The following is a 25,067-nucleotide window of genomic DNA, read 5'->3' as shown; positions in this document are numbered from 1 at the left end:
AAACATCATGCATGACTTTATTGAACAAACGGGGTTGCATTCTATATCACCCTAAAAAATCAACAGTGGAGTACAACGAATTTGGGATAAAGTAATCTTCCAAAAGATTCTTACCCCGAGAATACCTATGTTTGTCCACGTTTGTGAACCATGGTGGCAGTCTTGCCTTGATAGATCAAGCATACCCACTGCCATGGCAACTTGTTCATCATCTTCTTCCTCCTCCCTTTCTTCTTCAGCTCGTTTGCACCTTCTTTCTTTAATTTCTCGCTCTTGCCTCTCCAAGCATCTCCTCATGTTCGACATTGAGAGTGGACTATGAAATCTAAAATTTGAGAAATGAAAGGATAGAGAGGATATGGTGTGAGAGGTCTGAGTTGAGCCTCTGATTTTATAGAGGGATTTAGAAGATGGAGATGACATGTGGTGTGATTTTAGAGGGTGAAAATCTTATTTGAAATATGAGATTTATATTTTATAATAAATATCGACACATGACAACCAAGAATCTTATCCGAAAATCTTATTTGAAATTTGAGAGGTGAATTTTATAATAAATATGGACACGTGGCAACTAAAAATCTTATCTAAAAAATTCATACGAATTATGAGATGTGAATTTTATAATAAATATTGACACGTGGCAACCGAAAATCTTCTCCAAATTAATCGTTTAAGTAATTTTTTTTTTAATGAATAGTATTTACCATTTGCCATGGCAATGGGTGGAAACACGACAAGTCTTTTGCAAGGGCTGCCATTATTCACGTGAATAGTAACAGCCCTAGCCCTTGCCCTTTGCCATGAGAAATGGGTGGAAATGCTTTTCTATCCGGTCACCATTGGATAGATCTAACAGTGGACAAGAAAAAGGGTAGTACAATAGGAGCAGGTTAAAACAAAAATCATACACTCAAGTGAGATATGTCAACAAAACAAAAACACAGAGATGCAATCGATTGACCCATAAATCTCCTCTTCTTTCTCCCTCTCCACCTTCTTCACTGCTCATGCTATGGCCACTTCAAGCTGCGACAAGTTCGATTTCGTTGGGGGCTCACAACCCCCTTTCTCACTAGTTAATGTGCAACATGTTTGAACGAAGCGATCTTAGATCTTCTCTCACTCTCCATCTAACGCAGCGATCTTAGATCTTCTCTTCTCATTATGAGAGAAACAAGAATGAGCATCTCCCAAGTCGACTTGCTAGGACTAGACCTGGGTGATATATAGAAAAAATAGAGCGAACATAGGAAAAGATAAAGGAATTTAAATATTCATTTCATAGCTGCCTCCAAAAGGGTAGGTCAGTATTCTTAAATACAATGAAAGAGGGCAGCCTTACCCTAATCATTAGATCACTCATGGGAGTGAGCACATCCAATGAAATTCTGACAACTGAAAGAAATAATAGAAAAGGAATTACAAGATTATTGTGTGGCTAATGGTCTGAAAAGTATAGAAACAACCTCCAACTAGCTTATGTGCCAGACAAAAAGTGGCCCGACACTGAGTAGGTCTAACACGACTCAATATGCAAGAAATACAACAAGTACGACATCGGGAAGCAGCGCGACCTCAACCCTTACGGGGACGATGCCTTCGTTCGCGTTAAAGACAAAATCTAAGCCGCTCTTTAGGTTTGTTTGAATCACTTCCGTTCCTCATTCAATTGTTTCTGTTTGGTTGCCGAGAAAATGTTCGAACGAAGAGAAAGGGGAAACGAAAAGGTTCGAGTGTTTGGGTTTGATTGTGTTCTGAAATGTGCAAAGGCCGAGAAGGGTGGAAGAAGTTCCTAAGCTTGATTGGTGGAGGAAGTTCCTAAGCTGCGCAAATTGGGTGAAAAAAGGTTTATCAAATAATCTATTTTTAATTCAAAATTTTATGCATTTCTAATTTTTTTAATTAAGCTGGATTTTAGAAAATATATTTGATGAGATATGATTTGGTGGCTATGGGTCACCAATTGGATATGAGAATTCAATTGTTTATCTGATAGATGGCTTTCTCTCCAATATTTTCTTTGTTTTGGAAAAGTGGTGTGGATTGAGCATATGTACCTCTATGTCTATCTATGATGCACAAGATGGTCAAAACAAGAGTGTTTCTTGTAGTACTAGACTAGAAATAAGGGTAAAGTAGAAGAACTAGAATAGGTAGACCAATTAGCATTTCCTCTTTCGTATACAATTTTAATTTTGAAATAGTTGACATCTATGGCAGATTGTATTTAAGATTAGTTGGAGAAGTTTTACACACCTGACAGTTGTATTTGTATAAAGCATGTATATGCTTATAGGTCTAGCGGCACCACATTGATTTATTGTTTCGGTTAGGAGACTATTTGGTATATATATATATATATATATATATTCACAATAGCACTAGAGATCCACAAAGTGAGTTAAAGTTTGGTTGACTCTTTAATATACCAAGCGTTATGTGTGATTATTTTTAATTTTTTTTGGTATCTAATTTGATAGAGATACAAGCATAGCATATGCTAAAGTTGTCGTAGCATGATGACCTGCAATTCATTGTACTATTAGTTCCCTTGGTTGGCCTATGACTATTCCCTTGTTTGCCTGATACAAGAAAAAATATGTATGTAAAGAAAAATAAAAAAATAAAAAAGTATGTTGCAGTCTTCTCCCATTGAAAGTTGGTTGGAGGAAAATATTATAGATTAACTATGAGCAGCACAAGCTGGATGGAGAGGAAATTTTAAGTTTAGTGCATCTCGTGTGTGAAGTCGAATGGAAACTTATACTTATGTTAATGGTACTCATTAACTTTTAGTTTCATTGTACCCAATGGGAACCAGGAATTTTTGTAGGGGTGACTACCAATGTTATTGTTGTTGTTGCCCTAATTGAATAATCCACCGAACAGCATGTGGGCCTTATTTTAATGATATACTATTATATTCCTTTCCTTTTAAAAAAAAATATTGTTGTAAATGTGTTTTTGTCTTACTTTACTCTTTTGTGTGGGCTGAGAAAAACGAAAATATTGTTTTGTGCTAATGGGCTAACATTGAATTATAGTAGTTTGTTCATATGTTGAAGCTTAAAAAGAAAATTTTGCCCCAGGCTACAGCCCATGTGAGCCGCTTGCTAGTTCCGCCCTTGATTGTACCTTTAAGATTACACATATCCATGAAGAGTTCGAAAACCAAGTGTTGTCATTGGAGAAAATTTATGATAATGTGATACTAGAAAATCATAAATTCCACAATTAGGTTTCAGATCTGGTTCAATTCTCTATTTTAATATAATATGCGCCAATACTTGGTTTTTTTTTTCCTTTCTTTCTAAATTTCCATTACTTTGTTGTACGCAAATATAGCAATAGTTTGAAACTTAATGCATTTTAGGTTGCAGTATGGTGTCATTGGTCCCTTGGAGTTGTGTGATGGGAATGAGAATCGATGTCGTTGTCATTACACTGGAGAGAAAATAATTTCAGTTTTTGAAATTCTCCTTAATTTTCTTTATTTCATTTTGATTACTGGAACAGTACAAGAAAATAGCCCTTACCTAACATTGCTTAATTGACATTTTAAACAACCTTAGCGTGGTGTGGAAGACATATGCGATATTGTAAATATTTATTTCTCTTAAGGGTTGTATGTAACCTTTTTAGGCATATTTGATTCTCTGAAGTTTGTATTTAACCTTTGAGGCATCTTTGAAGTATCTGGTGTACCATTTTCATTTCAAAGATGACATGGTTAACTTCAATTGGTTGGATTTCAGTGATGCAGACTTGATCGGTTGAATAGATCCAGACACTGACTGCAACTCTTGCTGACCTCTTAACTTGGTAAGCTCATGTGTTAATATTTTTTTAAAACTTATTTTTTTTTCCTAATTTGGAGGTGCGATTTGTGGCTTTTTTCAACATCCGGTAAGATTTTCCTTGCTTGACTTCATTAAATAAGATCATTTTGACTTAACATTTTGTTTTAAGTGCAGCGGGCTTTCAGTGTTGGAGTTCCTTAAGAGTCAAATTGTGGAAAAGCAAACCTAATTCAACATCTGGCTTCAGCTCTTTCTTCCCTCAAAAGAATGATCTCGTTAAATAAATTAGCTTTGCTTCTATATCCAAATGAGCTTCTGCTAGGTAAGTAATAAGTCATGTTAGCACAGTCAGTCTGAGGGAGATTGATTGGTGCAATAGCATTCATGGAGAACGAAGTTCCGGGCGCTATTGCTCTGTATTTCTTCGGCAATTGATGCCTTCATAGACATATAACCACTCAATTGTATATAAAAGTGTCATCCACTATATAATGCATGCACACAGTCGTTTTTTGATATCTTTTCTCATCTCCTACTCACTTTCTCTGCATTTGTTATAAATTTCCTCCCCACTTTTCTCCGCACGATACCGATAAGAACTACTTACTGGCAGTGTGGCACACCAAATTGGGGACAACAGATCTGCTCCCCAAAAATAGAGACCACTTGAAAAACAAAGATAGTTTTTTTTTGGGTGCAAGTTACGTTTGCCTATAAAGTTTTAGGTCACTCTCTTGAACCCAGCAAATTACCCTTTTAAGCCCACCATTAGGAGCTAAACAATGTCGTTTCATTGAGGGAACAAAGTAGCAGGAGCTAACTAGTAATTTGCTGAGCCCAAAAAATAGAAGAGAATCCCGTTAGTTTTAATTATGGCCGGGCAATTTGCCACGCAAAGGCAGCTTAGCGGAAGATGTCACAGCAGTCTTCTGACATTGTTGTCTTGTTAGTTGTTGTTGGCACTGGAGAGACGCAAACACGGCTTGGAAGAAAGACTTTGGCAGTCAGCGGCCACAGTTTAAATACTGAAATTGATTTGAACCATCAATTTCGACGTCACATGGAATTTGGAATTGGTCTTTGCTTTCAGGCAAATGAAACTTCTAAGTAAATTAATGACTAGGTCTGTATTTATTATATAAATAATTTTACACGCGCTTTCAATTCTAATATTGGGTCATTGATCATTGTTTTATTAAGCTTGTGGATCAATTCAATTCTAGCAAATTGCATGATGCATTGTTAGTACGAATTTGTCCGTACTTAAAAGAAACATAATCTGATGAATTGTGATTAATTTTTATTCGGAAAGAGAATGGTGAATCTGTCAATCTTAATGTTAAACTTTCTTTTTGGCGTTTTCATTGTGATGAGCTTTTTAGTTTAGTTTTTACCCTTTTATTTTTGGGTGTGCAACTTGTGTGTTGAATTATTCACGTATCAGTGAAACTAAAATCAAATATACAACTTTGACAACGGCAGCAAATGCTTTCTGAGTCAGTGACCGCCAGCGTGAGAAAAATTCAATTTTGACCCCAACGCATTCATATACAAGGACATGAGGACTTTCTATGTCTTTCGGTTTGACCTTTCCACCTACATTTGAGTTTCTTCATTTTCTTTTAGTCTTCTTACCTTGTGCAAAAACCTCTGCTCTTTTTTACACAATTCCTCCATGGATGGTGGAACTTAGAGTTCAGATTAGTCATCTTCCATGTCCCTCTCCAGAGTGCCAGTACCTCGAACAGAGACTTCAAGGCTACAACTAGAAGTGAACCTGAAATATTTTCTGCGGTCATGAATTTGGTCAACCAATGAGGTCAGGAATTCACTTCTTTCTCTTTCTCTCTCTCTCTCTCTCTCTCTCTCTCTCTCTCTCTCTCTCTCTCTCGTAATTTTGTTCCTTTGTGTTCTGGGCTTTGTCCTTTGAGTGTATCTCTCTCCTCCAAAAGGTTTCCAATTTGCATCAAATACATTCTGAATTCTAATATATATGCAAGATATATGATTTGTGACTTTCATCTTTGCTTGTAATTTGTAATGAAAGTGAAGGAAGAAGTATCTGAACAAATTACACAAAACAACATCTCTCTTTTAAATAATTTATCCCAAAAAAATAAAAAAATAAGCTGACAGAACAAACAGAAAAAGAGATAATTGGAGTCTGGTTTGGAACTGATTTTAGGCAGATTTTGGGTGTTGCCCAACAGCCATTACTGATCATATTCTCATTATAATTGCTTTACAATGCACAGGATTACTTGTTTAACTACATAGTTGGGCAGATTGGTAAAGACAATTTCTTTTATTTTTGGCCAACAATAATTCCCGTATATGAAAAAGAGAATAGACGAGTAAGAAAAGATATAATAGAAATGAAGTGGTATACAGATTTAATCTTAGGGCCCGTTTGATAACCATTTCAATTTTAGTTTTTAGTTTTTAGTTTTTAGTTTTCATTTTTTTTTGTGCTCTAGAGGAAAAGGAGGGAGAATGGAAGTGAGAATAAGAGTGGAGATGGGATTGAGAGGGAAGATGAGAGGAGAGGATGGGAGGGAGGAGTAACAAAAGTGAAAACAAAAACTAAAAATTGAAATCTATTTCAAATTGTTTTCACTTTCAAGATTTTGTTTTCACTTTTGTTACTCCTCCCTCTCATCCTCACTCCCATTCTCACTCTCATTTTCCTCTGTACTGTAGCACAAAAAATGAAAAATGAAAAATGAAAACTAATAACTAAAATTGAAATGGTTATCAAATGGGCCTTTAATATCTTTCTTTTTTTGCTGTTTGGAGGATTGCAGGTCCGGATGGCAATGGAATTGAAAGGGATTATGAATGAAATTGACTGAGATTATAGGAAACTAGTGAAACTTGGATTGGAACAGATATCTTAAGATTTCATCTGCAACTAAAAATGACCACAATGGACTTCAATATCGGAATTGAGGATGTAGGAGTGGCAGTACTACAGGAATTATGGAATAAGGTGGGATTTCAGGCCACGGGGCTCGTGAGTGAAATGAAGGATCTATTGTTTGAAAAGGACAGCTTTCTGGAGTTCTCCAGGAGTATTTCTGAGCTCAATATCCTCCTCCGTAGCTTGAATGCCCGAAAAGTTGAAAATGCACTGGGATTAGAGTCCACAAAGGCTGCACTGATAACATTGAACATACAGTTGAAGAAAGCAAGCAAGATCATCAAGGATTACAAATGTGGAAGCCGCCTCCGCCTCTTGCTTAAATCACACTCAATGCTCTTGCAGATGGAGGATGTAGCTAAAGATATTGCCAAGACTGTCTCCTCTTTTCAGCTGATCAATCTTGATATCTCCCTGAGCTTGAATACTATGACCAAACAGATCATCAACAATCTAGGATCAATGGAATTCAGGTCAGCATGTGCAACGGAATCAATTGCTTCAGAGATGGAGAATTCAATATCTCAAAATGCTAGGAATAGGGAGAATTCTCAAAAGCTTCTGGAGAAGGTTGCAGAAGCCGTTGGTGCTCGAGCGAATGCATCCTTGGTACAAACTGAGTTGGCACTCTTGAAGCAAGAGAAAGAAGACATGGAAGCTCAAAAGAAGCAGGCGGAGGCACTTCAGCTATCTCAACTGATTGACTTCCTCTACAGTACAGAAATTGTTACCAGACCAAATGATGAGGAAACCTCTACATACCACCAGCAGTATCCAATTGATTCATTCATGTGTGAACTTTGTAAAAAGATGATGGAAGACCCAGTAGCAGTTACATGTGGCCACAGCTTTGAGAGGAAGGCAATTCAGGAACACTTTGGGCGTGGAGAGAGGAACTGCCCCATCTGCAGACAGGACCTTTCATCACTAGAGCTCACGCCTAATGTTGTGCTGCGAAACTCTATTGAAGAATGGAATCAGAGAGACAAGGATTTAAAATTCCAAGCTGCAGTCCATGGAGTCAAATCCGGTGACCGCTTTAAAATGGACAAGGCTTTAGAGGACATGCAGTTTCTTTTGGAAATGCCTAGATATGCAACCAAAGCTGCAGAGGAAGGACTTGCAACAAAATTGGTAGTGATCTTAAAAGACGATACGGTAAAGTCTGTGGCAGCATTAAAATGCCTCTACTACCTAGCTAAACTTAATGAGGATCAAAAGGTAAAAGAAAACAAATGGTGTTGCTTATCCCAATTCCATTTCACTTTGTAATATATTCTACATGTAATTTAAGTGGTCTTGTTGTTTGTTTCAGGAAGCCATTGTCAGAGCAGGGGCCATTCGAAGAATTGTGAAGTATATCTACAAAGGAGGAAGTAAAAGGGATGCCATTGCAGTCTTGTTGGAGTTGTCAGCAAAGGAAACCCTTGGGGAGAAAATAGGAGATACAAAAGATTGTATTCCTCTTCTGGTTTCTTTACTCCATAAGAATAACCCTGATGTGTCACAGGAAGCTCGTAAGGTGTTGCAGAACCTCTCGTCAAACACACATTTTGTTGTCAAGATGGCTGAAGCAGGACACTTCCAACCTTTTGTTGCTCGCTTCAATGAAGGTAAATTGATATGCCCGAAAACGAAGGTAACTGATGTACTTTTCTACTGTTGCACAAGATAATCATTCCCGTGGTCTGTTTTTGCAGCACCTCAGGAGACCAGAACATTGATGGCTGCAGCCTTGATAAAGATGCAACTCAAGGAGAATAGTGTTGAAGAATTAAAGGACCGGCAATTTATACAGAGTTTACTTCAGATGCTCTCTTCGAGCTCACCAGCATGCAAATCTGCTTGCCTAAAATGTATGAAGAAACTTGTAGCACACCACAAGATTGTAAAGCGACTTCTGAAAGACCCTGCCACTGTACCACATTTGCTTGGCCTCATCTCATTTAACAAGTCTGATCCACACTTGAAACAAGAAGCTGCTGGGATTCTTGCTAACATGATTGGAGCCAGTAAACAATTTGAACAACAAAAGTATCAGGGCTTGCAAGAGCTCCAATCAAAGCACAATGTCTGTCTACTGTTGCAGCTTGTTACCAGTGCTGAAGATCAAACCAAGATTCAGTTCTTGCACCTACTGGTTGAACTGAGCTATAAATCAGAGATAGCTCGAGATATAATACGATCTGAACAGGATGCCATTGCTCACCTCTTCTCTTCCCTTTACAGCGATCCTCCTGTGGTGAAAAAATGGGCAATGAAGCTCATATATTGCATATCAGAAGGTCATACTGCTGGGGTTCCACTACCACCTTCCCCTGCAAAAGAAACTGCTATTAACACCCTGGCAACCATCCTCATTAATTCACCAGACATTGAAGAAAGGTCCACTGCTGCAGGAATTATCAGCCAGCTTCCTAGGGATGATAGTAGTATTGATGAGATACTCCGCAAATCAGAAGTACTAAAAGCCATTCATGAGGTAATTTGCAGCATGGATGAGGACAATTGGGGGAACGTAGCACCTTCCATCCAAGGGACATCTCTACTGGAGAATGCTCTAGCAGCCCTTCTGCGCTACACAGAACCAACCAAGCCTGAACTTCAGAGACAATTGGGCAAGCTTGAAGTGTACCCATCATTAGTTCGTGTCTTAACCAGGGGTAGCTCACTAGCTAAGCAGAGAACAGCCATTGCACTTGCCCAACTATCCAAGTCTACTAGTCTGTCAGTCTCTGAAGAAACCATCAGGCAAACCAAGCCATCGATGCCCCTCTTTGATCTGATTAAGCATTTCTGGTGCTTTCCAGCATCATCAGAGAATGGAAATATATGTTCTGTTCATGGTGCTGCTTGTTCACCAAGAGATACCTTCTGCCTGGTCAAGGCAGACGCGGTGAGGCCATTGGTGCGGACTTTGAGTAACACAGAATCTGGTGTGGCAGAGGCTGCTCTGATGGCACTTGAAACATTGCTGACAGACAACAGCACACTATCACATGCAACTGCTGCCATTGTGGACAACCAGGGTGTGGTGGCCATTCTGCAAGTCTTGGACAGAGGATCTTTATCTGCCAAAACCAAAGCCTTAGACCTCTTTCAGAAGATCCTGGTTCATACAACGATCAGTGATACATTAAAGCAGAGGTTCGAGAGGATCCTTATCCAACTCCTCCATGATGATGAGCTTAAGAAAAAAGCAGCTTTGGTGCTTAGGCAGATGGAAATCATCCCGGAGCAATCCTCATACTTCTAAAGATGTATAATGATATTGTATATGTGATCCATTTGCCATTTTTGCATTGTGCAGAAACTGCACCACATTAGATCTAGTTTTGAAGATGATAGCATACAATTCTCAAAGCGCATACCATACTCTAGAGATATAGATAGGCTTTAGCAATAAGTTGGTGAAAGAAACAGCTGTGAATTACTTTGTTCAAGTTACTAGATAGTGTACAAATTCTCGTCATTTTTTATATACTGTCACACTTTTGATCTTTGCTCTCTCTTGCACATGAAGATGAAAACAGAACTATTATGGCAAGGATCATGTAGCAGCATTTACCCTCCGCCGGAAGTCCCATGTTTAATTCCACTTTCCCCAATATCACTTATATCAAACCCGACATTGGGTTTTAGACTAATGAGTGCTGGCCTTACAACTATAAGGCCCATATTGCCTTCCAGTAGCCTATTACAAGGCCCATATTGGTCTGAGTTAGATTCAGAGCTTGTGACTCCCCATGAGCCATGGCCAAACTAAAACCAAGTATAGAAATTAATGGGAGCAAGGGAGTCAGATTCTCCGTGAGTGCCGTTTCAATCTTGGCAAGTGCATGATGAAACGCTCAAATGGATAAGCTTAGGAGTGGACCATAGGACCTTTATTTTATTAGCCACTGCCTATTATTGGATGAGCAAAATCCACGGCCTCCCTAATCCCTTTATAAATATCTAAACATTGTCATCAAAATTATTAACTCAGAATCTTGTTGCTGTTGAGTTCGTTAGAAAAAAAGAAGAAGAAGAAGAATGGCTTTGAGGGCAACCGTAAGTCTAACCAAAACTCTTTTCCATTGTTTTGTATTATCATCTCTTTGATTTGATTTGATTGCCTTAATTACGTTTTATATCTTATTAATATGATGCTAATCATGGTGAAATGATGATTTAATATGGGTTTGTCTAGAACAATTGGAGATCTATGCTGGTTCGGTTGGGAGAGAACCGAGCTTTTGCAACCTCAACCGCTCCCAAGATGAAACCCATTGCAGAAAACGTTCATGCTAGTGAACCTACATGGTCTACCTTCGGCCGTATCAGGTTTAAACATTAATCATTAATTTGTACAAATTTTCTAATATAAGGTTAACTATACATTCGGATAACCAGTTCAGTGTATGTCGGTCGACCGGCACACGAATATATGTAAGTCAACCGGCACACGAATTGGTTATCGGTGGTTATGAAATTTTCTATATTTTGGATAATGTAAATTTGTATTTAAATTTAATCTTAAGAGGGGAATAGCAAAGTTTGTGAAGCATTATATAATTAAGAAATGTGGAAGTATGTAATATATGCAATATTCAATCCAAGCAGGAAATTTCTTACGAAGCCAGAGAATGCACCGGTTGCCATAGTGCTAGGGTTTATTACGGTGCCTATTATTATTGGGTTGCACAGCCTCAAACAGCAGCTGATGCATGCCCCTAGCGTCGTCTTCGATAAGAAGAAGAGAGAATCCATGTTCGAGGTCGAGGAACCAGATGTTGCCATGAGCTCATCCGACAAGTTTATCAACAAATCTTTCCTCAGGAAGGTGGGTCATATTCAGGATCCTGGCAACCCCACCATGCCTGATCCAGTCCAGCGTGACGCTTTCACTAGGTATATACATACATGCATACGTATATTAATACATGAAAAGGTTTTGGCAGATGGTACATTTTTTATATGCAATACTAATGAAGGTTGCTTGGTTGCAACTTGCAGGCCTCGCACTGCGGAGACGCTCAAGACTGTTGGAGTGGACCCAAGCCGTCGCTAAGAAGAAGTTTCAATCTCAACAATCGGATTGTGTCTCTAATTAAGATCCAAAAACATACTTTTTGTTCTCAATTTCTATGCATGGTCCCGTTAGAATATATGGTCACCACCATGGTGGTGTGACATTGTAAATAGAATTTTCGCCATCTGTTTTCCTCTTTTTTATTTTATGTTCATAGCTTTTTGTTTTAATGCACAAAATATGTCGTATGGGTTATGAGGCCCTCCCTCACTAGTACATTAATCAGAGGTGTGAGAGGCTCCCATTTTAGTTTGTTTTCTTGGTTTGTTTGTTCTAATAAAACAGAGACACCATACCCTAAATCATTATATTGGCATTTGCTATTGTATTTGAGAGCTCTAGCATAGCATGGTGTTTTACAAAATATACATAAATAAATAATGCAAATCCCTTGTGGCTTCCAAACCCCGCATTTGATGCAAAACAATCCAACCAAATTATATTAAGTATATGAATCTGCAGAATTCAACCTAATATTCCTGTTGAAATGTAAATTGTTTGTCGGTTTAATCCTTAGCTAGACAGGTGTAAGGTTTAGATTCAGTCATAGAGTATATAGGTCTCATATGTCCTAGTTTTATGCCAAGTGTACAGCTCATATTGCTGACACAAATGTATGGCTAAGATCACATTCTCTGCCTTGTAAAAGGAATGTTTCTGTTGGAATGAAATCAGTGTGAGAGTGTGTGTATTCTAATCATTACAGCTGAGTAACAAACTCTCTCTCCCACACACACACAACGTCTCTCTCATTCTCTACAACATTTTTCATATTCTTCTTCCTCAAGAAAACTCTACTCTTCAAACTTCAACATGGTATCAGGAGCCCTGGTTCGAATCTGAATCTGGGTGTTGTGAAATCGAAGAAATCCAACTGAGATTATCTCTATCTCGTGGGTTTAGTCTCACATGGCTGGATCTGGAATGGGAGAGCTGTAACATCCCACATCGACCAACAGAGAGCGGGTGATGTGCCTTATATGTACATGCCCACCTCCATCTAGCACGAGGCTTTTTGGAAGCTCACTAGCTTCGGATTCCATGGGAACTCTGAAGTTAAGCGAGTTTGGGCTAGAGCAATCCCAGGATGGGTGACCCACTGGGAAGTTTCTCGGGAGTTCCCATAAACAAAACCATGAGGGCAAGGGGGCCTAAAGCGGACAATATAGTGCTACGGCGGAGCCGATTCGGGATGTGACAGAATGGTATCAGAGCCACTCTACCGTGTGGTGAGAGTGTGCTAATGAGGACGTTGGGCCCCTAAAGGGGGTGGATTGTAACATCCCACATCGACCAACGGAAAAGGGGTGATGTGCTTTATATGTACATGTCCACCTCCATCTAGCACGAGGCTTTTTGGGAGCTCACTGGCTTCGGATTCCATATGAACTCCGAAGTTAAGCGAGTTTGGGCTAGAGCAATCCTAGGATGGGTGACCCACTAGGAAGTTGCTCAGGAGTTCCAGAAACAAAACCATGAGGGCAGGGGGGGCCCAAAGCGGACAATATCGTGCTACGGCGGAGCCGATCCAGGATGTGACAGAATGGTATCAGAGCCACTCTACCTCCATCTAGCATGAGGCCTTTTGGGAACCACAGAAATGGAAGAAGTGGGATGCAAAGTCTGAGAACAATTCCAAGAAGGAAATTCAGACTGAAGGAGCAAAGGCTCCTTGCAAAACATGTGATAAGCTTCACTATGGTGCTTGTTGGTTCAAAGGCAAGCCTAAATGCTACAAATGTGATAGGTTTGGTCATATGGCAAAGGACTGCAGAGGCAAACCAGCTCAGACAGCTAACTATGCAACACATAAGGAGGAAGAAGGTACAATATTTTATGCTTGTCATTCTGCTACTATGGTAAAAAATAATGGTGTGTGGTATGCGGATAGTGCTTGTAGCAACCACATGACCTCACAAGAATCCCTTCTAATCAATGTTGATACAAAGGTCACTGCAAAAGTAAAAATGGGCACTAGAGACTTGTTGTAGGCAACTGGTAAAGGTACCTTGGTGATTGACACTAAATTTGGGCCTAGATACATTAAGGAAGTCAAGCTTGTGCCAAGGCTGGATGAAAATTTGCTCAGTGTTGGCCAAATGGTGGAACATGGATATTCTTTGTTTTTTTGGGTACTCAATGGTGGAGATATTTGATGACAGTTCAATGGAACACTTGGTTGCTAAAGTTCCAATGACAAGGAATAGATGTTTTCCCCTTCCACTGAAATATGGGAGCACTGTGGCTATGAAGTCAACTGTTGAAGACTCTACTTGGTGTTGGCATAGGAGGTTTGGTCATCTCAATTTGCAAAGTTTGAGATTGTTACAACAACAAGAAATGGTGTATGGACTGCCAGAAATTGGGAAAGCATAGAAAATTTGCCAAGGTTGTGCAATGGAGAAAGCACATAGAGAATCTTTTGGTAAATAAAGGGCTTGGAGAGCAAGTGAGCCAACTAGAACTCATCCACTCAGATGTTTGTGGACCAATGCAGACCACAACTATTGGTGGACACAGATACTTCTTGACTTTTATTGATGATTGCACTAGAATGTGTTGGGTGTATTTCATGCAATACAAGTCTGAAGTGTTTGGTATTTTCAAGAAGTTCAAGGCTATGGTGGAACTACAAAGTGGCTATAAGATCAAAAGGCCTAGAAGTCATAGAGGAGGAGAGTATACCTCATTTGAATTTTTGAAGTTTTGTGAAGATGTAGGCATGGAAAGGCAGCTCATTGTGGCTTACTCACCTTAGCAAAATGGGGTTGCTGAGAGGAAAAACATAACCATTGTTGAAATTTGCAAGGCAATGGTGAATGAGAAGAGACTTCCATTTAAGTTTTGGGGAGAAGCTGTAAATATTGCTGTCTACATTCAAAACATGTGTCCCACAAGAGCTTTGGATAATTCAACTCCATTTGAAGCTTCTAGTGGAAGAAAGCCAGGAGTTAAACATTTAAGGGTCTTTGCCTCTATATGTTTTTGTCATGTGCCTAGTCAACTGAGATCAAAACTGGAGGATTCAACTGTCAAGTGCATTTTTGTTGGCTATGGCAAATGTGAGAAAGGTTACAGAGTTTACAATCTGCATACTAATAAAATTGCAGTCTCTAGGAGTGTAATTTTTTATGAAAACTCTTTATGGAATTGGGAGAAGCAGAATGTGGAACAAGTCATCGTTCCTATGAGTTCTAAAGAGAATTCTAGTGTTACTGAAGAAGATTATGATGTCACAACTTCATTTGCACTAGAATCACAGATTGGAAATGACTCTGGGGTAGCTGAGATAACTTCAGTTTCTACTAATGCTGACTCACAAAGTGAATCACCAAGTTCTACTCATGTGAAACTAAGAGATATAACTAAGATATATGCTCGATGTAATATGAGCATCATTGAGCCAGAAAATTTTGAAGAAGCTTCAAGAGACAAAGCTTGGCAACAAGCAATGGAAGCTGAGATGGAAATGATTGAGAAGAATGAGACTTGGGAATTAGTTGACAGACCAAGTGAGAAACCTAATTGGTGTTATGTGGGTTTACAAAACCAAGTTGAATCTTGATGGCTCAATACAGAAGCACAAAGCTAGGTTGGTGGTCAAAGGCTATGCACAAAAGCCTAGAATTGATTTCAATGAGACTTTTGCTCTTGTGGCTAGACTTGATACTATTAGAACTCTCATAGCTTTGGCAGCTTAAAATGGTTGGAAGCTATACCAGTTAGATGTCAAGTCTGCATTTCTAAATGGTGTACTTAAGGAAGAGGTATATGTTATGGTTTTGTGGTTAAACACTATGAGGATAAGGTGTACAAATTGAAGAAGGCCTTGTATGGTTTAAAACAGGCACCAAAGGCCTAATATGAAGAAATTCATGCTTATCTCATTAGCTATGGGTATGTCAGAAGCACAAGTGAGGCCACATTGTACTGCAAGACTAAGGAAGATTTAGGAACAATAATGGTCTCAATTTATATTGATGACATAGTGTATACAGGCAGCAGTGAAGAACTCATTGCTGAATTCAAGTCAGAAATGATGAGAAGGTATGAAATAAATGATCTAGGACTTCTGTATCATTTTCTTGGAATAGCAGTGATTCAAACTGAACATAGAATTTTCATTAATCAAAAGAAATATGCATTGGCGCTACTGAATAAGTTTGGATTACATCAATGCAAGGTTGTTAGTATTCCTTTAGTGACAAGTGAGAAGTTGTGAAAGAATGATGGGAGTGAACCTGCAGATGAGAATTTGTACAGATAAATTGTGGGGAGTTTATTGAATCTAACAGCTACAAGGCCAGATATAATATTTGCAGCTAGTCTTTTGGCAAGGTTTATGCATTGTCCTACCAAGAAACATTATGGAACAGCCAAAAGCGTTTTAAGGTACATACAAGGGATAATAAACTATGGTATTGATTATCAGAAAGGAAATGAGGCTATACTAATCGGATATTGTGACAGTGACTAGAGTGGAAGTCAAGATGACATGAAGAGCACCTCAAGATATGTTTTTCTCTTTTGGAAATGGTGCATTTTCTTGGGCATCTGTCAAGCAACATAGTGTTGCTCTCTCCACAGCTGAATTAGTGCAAGTGAGGCAACTACTCAGGCTATATGGCTGAGGTTTGTGCGGGAGGATTTTGGAGAATTACAAACAAAAGCAACTCCATTTATGGTAGATAACACTTCTGCCATTGCAATAACCAGAAATCCTGTTTTTCATCAAAAGACCAAGCATATCAACCACAGATATCACTTCATCTGAGATGCTTTACAAGAAGGTGTAGTGGATTTGAGGTACTACAAGTTTGAAGAACAAGTGGCTGATATCTTCACAAAAGCTTTGCCTAAGGATCGGTTCAACTATTTGAGAGGTTTGGTAGGAGTTAAACCAGTTAACAATTTAGAAGGGAATGTTGAAATGTAAATTGTTTCTTGGTTTAATCCTTAGCTAGACAGGTGTAAGGCTTAGATTCAGTCATAGAGTATAGGTCTCATATGTCCTAGTTTTATGCCAAGTGTACAGCTCATATTGTTGTCACAAATGTATGACTGAGATCACATTCTCTGCCTTGTAAAAGGAATGTTTCTATTAGAATGAAATCAGTGTGAGAGTGTGTGTATTCTAATCATTACAACTGAGTAACAAACTCTCTCTACCACACACACACAACGTCTCTCTCATTCTCTATAACACTTTTCATATTCTTCTTCACTACTACAATAATGTAAAACAACGACATTAAATACACGACGCAAAATGAAAAAACCGTTGTGGTTTAAAAAATATTACAAACAATGACTGGTGTTATAACAACCGTCGTTGTGCAGTCCCAAAACCATAGTGAATTTTAATAACACGACGGTTGAAAAAAGGGTACCGTCGTCTTTCAAATTAGTTGATTTTAATAGCACGATAGTTGAAACAAGTCACCGTCGTCTTTCCAAGACGCACTACTAAAAATTTTGCTTAAGTGAAATTCGCGGCCATTCGCGAACCTCTCTAGTTCGCATCTTTTCAGTCTCTCTCATAAAGGTCCTGATAATTGTGAAGCTCCAACCCTAGCCTCCTTCCTTTTGAAATTCGCGGCCCTTCATGCTCTTCGTCTTGTGGATCTCGTTGAACCTGTCCTTCAACACTGGCTTCGCCACCTTCCCATTCACGATCCGCCCCTCTTGGCTCAAATACTACAATAGCCGTTCTGTCAGAGGTAAATTTGGCGGCAACTTCGAACAGAGATTTGACGAGCAACAACTGATGAATCCAACAAGGTATCTGTGTTTTCAGAGGAATATGAGTATGACTATCTGTGTTGACTCAGGTCCAATGGAGGAAAATTCGTTTTGAGAATTGAAGACATGGATTTGGAGAGGCCTACTAAGGAATCTGAAGAGGCTGTGCTTATCGATCTCTCTTGGCTTGGTATGTGTTCTCTGTCATGACTCTCTCTCTCTCTATCTCGCAGATCTGCTGCTCCACTCTCCAGCCTCTGTAAGTTCCTCCTCCTCCTCCTTCTAATTTAATTTTTTATTTTGAGCCAAAGGAAATTGACAAATCTTAGAAGACAAGAACGAGTGTAAGTTTCAATTTTCTATCTGATTTCCACCATCTATATTATTGTTTGGTTACTTTGATTTTGAATGTGTGATTTTTGAGCAGTTGATGGAGTCGAAGGCTAAACCTAGGCTACTCTTGAAGCCTCTTAGAGAACCATGTATTCTGTTCTTACACTTCTCGATTTTCTTATTTTAATTTGGGGATTTAGCTTTCTGTATGACATTTCAAATTTTTTTTTTTTTTTAAATGTTGACTTATCTACTGGAAAACGCAGAGGGTATGCATTCTTGTGTGCCAGTGAATATTACAGCTAATGGCAATTAAATTGGATATGCATGTTGAAAGCAATTTCTGTATATTTTGCTAAATTATGAGATGCATAGAATGAAAATTACATTCTCACTTCTTAAGTTCCATTTTCTGCCCAGGTTCATGCTCATATCTAGGCCTCACAGGGAGCCAGGACAACTTTATACCCTGGTGTGATTGAATTTGGCAATTTTATGACTTCAAAACCCAAACCCAAACACTAACACACAGCACATTCTGGTTGCTTGAAGTGCATGTCTTATACCCTGTGATATTTATATTGATATTGCTTTATTGTTTGTGAGCTCACTCTTTGGCTCATATACCTCACCACATGTATCAACGGTGCGTATGTCCTAGGATACTCTGGAAATTTCATGCTTCCTCTAGGTTGGATAGGCAGTGTAATCCAGTAGCCTACTCAGGTATTCATAACCAGAAATTTAAGTTTTTGATAATTTGGCCACTGTTTTTCCTGCTGGAGATATTTTGTGCTTCAAAGAGGAAAGGGCATGAAGAATGTAGGCAGACTTAACTATATGAATGAAACTTGTTGGGGACAGAGCAAAGAAGGGAGAAAGTGTGTTGGATTTGTTCTATGGAAGTGGGGATTTGGCGAGATAAGTTAGCAGCCTAGAACTAGAACCTCTCTGTTTTAAGTTACTGTTCAATTAATTAGTGATATGGTATGCCTTAAAAAGAAGTATATTCTCATTTCCCATTCTTGTATATATGTTTCTCTCTCACAATTTGGTTAAATTGTATTTTAATTAGCATGCAATTGATTTATAAAGTATACATCTTTGTGCAATGCCAGACTTGGGGCCATTGACATCATCACCTTCATCATTATCCTCCACATCCAGTACTGCTAACTCTGTATAGAATAAACACTGGAGGCTGATAGATCTGTAAACACCTTTTCCAATCCTTTTGCTGAGTTTGGGGTTTAAGCTTAAAGTTATGAGATTTTTGTTTTCTGATCTTGTTTTGATGTTCTTATCCTAATTAGATTAGAACTTGTTGTTAGCCAAAGTTGCAAGCTCTGAGTTTGGTATCATCTTTTGACCATATAATTTTTGGTTAGGGGTGGTTTGCATTCTTTCCTCGTTATTGCATTCTTGATACCCTCAGGTTCAGACATACTACAGCAGGTTGAGGCCACTAAGCTATAGAGGTGCAGACATACTATTACTACAGCAGATCTGTAAACACCAAGATGACAGCTGAACGTGGAGACCAAGTACAAATTGTGGAAGATACAACAACTATAGGTTAATGCTTTGGATATGGTATTTTGTATGGATATAGTAGGAATCAAGATTGGTAAACAATGTAATTACTTTTGAATCTTCAAGTTATATGAAATAAATATTTTTTTACTAAATGGAAGATTTGGACCATAATTTATTGTTCAGAAAGCATTATGGTTGTTTTTCTAGATAAAATCATTGTAGAGCTGTTGAAAACTTAAAATTTAAAAAAAGAAAAAAGAAAAAAGAAGCTAAAATGTAAAATCACTATGTCATTTTTACAATTAATAAATGACGGTTTTTTGGAACAAAACGTTGTCTTTGGATATAATAAACGCCGGTTCTATTAGAAAAACCGTCTTCTTTACATATAATAGACGACGCTTTTTTCTAAAAAACCGTTGTGTTTACATCTAATAGACGACGCTTTTTTCAGGAAAAACCATCGTCTTTACCTCTAATAGATGACGCTTTTTTTAGAAAAACTGTCGTCTTTACATCTAATAGACGACGCTTTTTTCAGAAAAACCGTCGTCTTTACATCTAATAGATGACAGTTCTTTCAGAAAAACCGTCGTCTTTACAATTAATAGACGACAGTTTAGAGTAAAAGTGTCGTCTTTACAAATAATAGACGACGGTGAATTACCATTGTAATTTGACATTCAAAAGATGACGGTCGATTTAACGACGGCTTTCAAAAGAAAAAGACGACGGTTTTTCCCCGTCGTCTATTTCAATTTTTGTAGTAGTGCTTCCTCAAGAAAACTCCACTCTTCAAACTTCAACAATTGCTATTACATATGTGCACTAGAGTAATTCCAATTGTGACTTCAACTAACTAACGCAGATGATGGAATTGATCGACTACAGAATTTGTTTGTGCCTAATAAATCACGGCCATGAACTGGCCGAAGGAGCCCCTTTTCTCGGCCCAAGCACTTCCTCGTGAAGCTAAAGCGCAGTGTTTCGCCAAGGTGTTTTGCCTTCCTGAAAACAAAGGAAAAGTTGCCAAGGCATGATCATCTCGGTCTCGATTGTAAGCCGAGGCCGAGGCCGAGCAAAATCACAGCCAGAGATATCAGAATCAAATCATCACGTGATAGCAGGGTCCCATGCTTCATTTAATGAAGTAATGCCTCTGTTTATTGCAGCAAACCCACTGGCCCCGAATAAGCATTTAATGCATGAGGAAAGGTGGGAAGTGACTGAAGTCGGGGTTTGGCGACAGGAAACAGAGTGATTAGACGTGGACATTCTCACAAGAATTCTTGCAGCTTGAGAGAGTAGGTCACCAGCCATCAGAGCAATAAATGCGTCTCCACGGCCAGAGGCGCAGAACCCACGATCAGGGCGGCGGCCGAGATTTACCAAGATTTATGGAGTCACACCACCATGCTTCACAATCCCAAATGTCGATTAGACTACCCACTTGCTCTTATCAAGCTCCACCATGCAGGTTTTCAGCCTCGATTCATCCTCCAGAGCCCTTCCTATAAATACAAGGCTCAAACTACGATCAAAGGGTTCAAACACCAAACCAAAGCCTCCCACGGAGCAACTTATATTTTCCTATAATGCACTTTCAATATCTTTACTTGTTTTCCTAGGAGTAGTGTTAGACTGTAAGGAAAATTCATTCATCAATATATCATACGACCCTTGATTTTCAAGGCGCCGGAGCATCATCCTTGTTATTCGCTCTGTTTGTACAATATCTGGCCAAGCATTTCCAAGCATTTCCAAGCTAATCCAAGCAAAGGGAAGGGAGTCCCACATCGACAAAACACAAGAGAAGGGGACTCTCCCTTCCCTATAAAAGAAGACCCCTCTCCTTCAAAGGAGGGAGAGGAAGAAAGAGGTTGGGCAGGCTATTAGGGCCTCATGGGCTTACCCATGAGCCCATTTACAAGCCCACGAATCATCGGCCATCAGCCAGATCATCTGCCTTCGGCCATCAGCCTTCGGCCAGCAGCCTTCGGCATCTGCCTTCGGCCTTCGGCATCTGCCCTCAGCCTTCAGCCTTCGGTATTCTTCCTCTTCCCCTCGGGTCTAACCCTATGTACAATGTATACACACATTATCATAATCAGAACATACTTCTATGTGGACGTAGCCCATTATTCGGGTGAACCACGTACATTTGTCTTCTGTATGCATGTCCATTTATTTACCGATTGCTCTTACATACTGAGGGTCCTCACCCTCAACATCCACCTCATCTTTAAGTTGGCCTACATACTACCTGTCTAGTTTTAGCGCAAACATGCTCATTCACCCCATATATCATACGACCGTCGCTCCCTGAGCAGCGCGCCGGAGCACCGCCCAAAACCCACCAACACCATCACTAAACGGCCTTGTAGCTCAGGCCGTGAACCTAACAGCCGAGATTAGTTCCTCTCTCGACTACAATCGTTTGATTAGAAGACGAGTCCAAACAGGCGCACCACTTAACCATTCCATCCACATCAACCATCTCGACGCACGGTAGACCGTGCTGGCACGCCCGCGCACAAACGCACCGCACCCAAAAGCAGGAAGCCGCATGTCAACGCATATCCCCTCGGCCCGGAAACCCAGGCCGTGAGATCTCCGCGGTTGACAGAATTGTAAACAGAACACCCAAGTGATAACAAAACTTATAAAGGTATCATATATGGCACCATCGTTATAGAATTTCGCTCATATATTGTCCTTCAAATGTTAGTGTACACTGTACATTGTAAAAAGATCCCAAAGCTCAAGTTAGATCCATAAAAGCCGGTTAGAATTTATGGGCCCCAGGCTTTTCTATGATCAAAAGGACAATATATAAAGGTATCATATATGGAGTTGCTTCTTAAATACCAAAATTTGCACAGAATCTGTAATTTCATATCCTCTATGCTCTCTTTTCACAATTATGGTACTTGTGCTTGTATCATTTTCTTTCATCATTAATTCATAACTACTACTGATTTGGGTGTGAATATGGTAGCTCCTCATATTTTGGGAAGTCAATTATATATTAGTTGATTTTTCAGGAAAGTTTATCTTCTTGAGCATATGTAAACCAGAGATATTTATAGCCTTTTTTTTAATGGTAGAATTAGCTTGTCTCACCCCTTATACAATTGTTTTGCAACTTTGGTGATGTCTTTTGGGAGTTGCATTTTATTTCCTTTATGGCTCCTTTTGGATCTTGTAAGCAGCAAGGGGAAGAAAAGTGTCACAAAACTGAAAATAAGAACTAACTTAACTTAGCATTTTAAGATTTCCCTTCCCTTCCTTTTAGTTTTTTTTTTTGTTGGTAATTATACATTGGTTGTAAGGCCATCTCCAACCCATGAGGTCAAATCCAAAATATCCCAAATTTTAACCCAATTTCCCGCCCAACCCAAACTTGGGGTCAAATACCAGTCTAGCTATTGCATGGACTAGAAATTTTTTCTGTGGAGCCCACTAAAAGTGGACATCAGCCATGTGCAAGTAGCTGTGAAAAGGGCCTGTGCTGTTTCTGCTGCAGACTTCCTCGCGCCATGTGTCATGCGCATGTGATGTAGCCGTTGAAATCCAATGGCACAATTCAAACAACCCTTTAAAAAAAAAAATTATATTCCAATAGTAACCCAAATCAACGATCTAGATTAAATCCAAGCTATTTTAATAGTAAAAAAATAAATCCAACGGCTGAAATTTAAATCCAACGGTCAAAATAATATTTTAAATTAATGTAAATCATATCCAACCCCAAAACTCACTCCAAACTCTATAAATACCCACCCATTTCTCAAATAATGTACCAAAAATTAGATTTGTGGAATTTCAATTTTTTTAGGTCAAATTGTACAAAAAAAAATTATGAAGTTATTTAAAAAGATTAAATGAAGAAAAGTTATCCATTTAAATAAATTAGACTTAAACCATTCTTAAACAATTTAATAAAGTTGCGGACTTAAAATTTGAGTCTAAATGGTTGGGTTAAAAATTGGTTTGAGTATGAGAAAAAACCAAATAGTTACTTTTTGGAGGGGGAAAATTTGGGTTTAGCCTCAAATGAGTTGGAGAAGGCCCAACACCATTTGTCTTTGAGTAAATTGCCGTACACCCCCCCTCCCCCCTGATCTAGGACCCCAATCGAACTTAACCCCCCGAATTAAAAAGAGCTAACACCCGAATTAATTAAAATGGCGAATTTAGCCCTTACCATTAAGTTTTTGTGAATTTCATCCAATTTTTCGTTAGCTATAAGGGTAAACTTGTAATTTCAAGTAAACTAAATAATCAATCAAACAAACAAAAACAAAATAAATATAAAATAATAAGAAAAAAAAAGAAGAACTAAAAAAATAAAAAAAATGCCCAAGCAAACTCTCTCTTCTTAAAATCAATTCTCAATCTTCAACCCAGCAACCAATTCCCAATCGAGCCAATCGTCACAAAACCCATATCCCTCCTCCTCCAAATTAAGTATTTCAAGCATAATAACTTTTCTAGCTATGTTAGGCAATTGAGCACCTATGTATGTCTCTCTCTCTCTCTCTCTCTCTCTCTCTCTCTCTCTCTCTCTCTCTCTCTCTCTCTCTCTCTCTCTCTCATGGTTTATACTTTTATTGGTGATTGATTTTTTAGCAATGATTGATGGAAACAAATTGATTTTATTTGTGGAGTATAGTTTACCCAAATGTAAATGATTTAGGAGTACGATGAGGATGCTAAGAATACCTAGATTTGTGGTTAATGGAATGCTCATGAAAGGAAAAGGAAAAAGAGTGGCAATCTTGAGATAGTAGTGCAATTGAGTGGCTTGGAGCAGAGTCATTGTCGAAGCATATATTTCAGCGACCAATAAACTGGTGACACGTGGAAAAGGAAAATTCCTTAGGTCAATTAATTATCCTAATTAAATTCTATTTAATTAGGGGAATTATAATTGATTTAAGATATGATATCTCCCTAAATTAAGGATGAGATTTCCACCAAATCTCCTTGATTAATTCCAATCTCCTAATTTTGGGTAAGAATAATCCTAATTAAATAAGGATTATTCTTCAAACCCTAGCTGACAAGGAGCACTATAAATACATGGCTACATCACACATACAAGGTAATTCTAAACTCAATCCTAAATCCCTAGCCAAAACCCTATCTCTCTCTCTCATGCCACTATCTACTCTCTTTCTCTCACGACTCCGGTCACCACCACCCACGGCTCCGGCCACCTAGTTCTCTCGTACTGTAGAGAAAATTCCGACCACTTTAGCTATTGTCATATCTTTTTCAAGTCCAATCAAACTAACTTAGGCATCGGAGGGCCTTTGGCCAACACCCCCCCAAATGCGGTCTATTTACTCCAGTCTCTTTCGCAGGGATCGAGGGAGAAGAAAGAGAAGGAAGTTCAAGGGTTAAAGAATCTACGTGCGAATATTCCCTGTGCGGAATTTTGCTCAAACATTTTGGTGCTTTCATTGAGAGCACGAGTTATACTCAACGTGTGCTCCTGAATCAAAGGAATCTGTTTCCTCCTATTCATCACTCAACCAAAGCCTTCCAAACAACCATGGTTGGAAGCTTGGGCACTCGAAGCAAGACCGCCACAACGACGCAATCCGAGATGAGCCAAAGCCATACATCTCGCAATCCAAAAGCCGAGACCGTG

General features: G+C 38.9%; 2 protein-coding genes across 2 annotated transcripts; both read left to right on the top strand.

Moving 5' to 3' along the window:
- Window positions 1-5,381: 5,381 nt before the first annotated feature.
- LOC110766027 (U-box domain-containing protein 43-like) lies at window positions 5,382-10,195 on the top strand. Its single transcript, XM_021969281.2, has 4 exons — window positions 5,382-5,622; window positions 6,608-7,944; window positions 8,039-8,336; window positions 8,424-10,195. Exons 2-4 carry the CDS (start codon window positions 6,721-6,723, stop codon window positions 9,977-9,979), a joined length of 3,078 nt encoding a protein of 1,025 aa, XP_021824973.1. The 5' UTR covers window positions 5,382-5,622; window positions 6,608-6,720; the 3' UTR covers window positions 9,980-10,195.
- A 385-nt stretch (window positions 10,196-10,580) lies between these two features.
- Window positions 10,581-12,051, top strand: LOC110766026 (ribosome biogenesis NEP1-like protein). Its single transcript, XM_021969280.2, has 4 exons — window positions 10,581-10,776; window positions 10,916-11,049; window positions 11,329-11,616; window positions 11,722-12,051. The coding sequence occupies exons 1-4, from the start codon at window positions 10,759-10,761 to the stop codon at window positions 11,774-11,776; spliced, it is 495 nt and encodes a 164-aa protein (XP_021824972.1). The 5' UTR covers window positions 10,581-10,758; the 3' UTR covers window positions 11,777-12,051.
- The last annotated feature ends 13,016 nt before the right edge of the window (window positions 12,052-25,067 follow it).

This window comes from Prunus avium, chromosome 1 (genome assembly GCF_965620075.1).
Source record: "Prunus avium chromosome 1, drPruAviu1.hap1.1, whole genome shotgun sequence".
Classification (NCBI taxonomy): domain Eukaryota; kingdom Viridiplantae; phylum Streptophyta; class Magnoliopsida; order Rosales; family Rosaceae; genus Prunus; species Prunus avium.
Note: the sequence above shows the minus strand (reverse complement) of the source record. Positions and strands in the feature narration are given on the sequence as shown.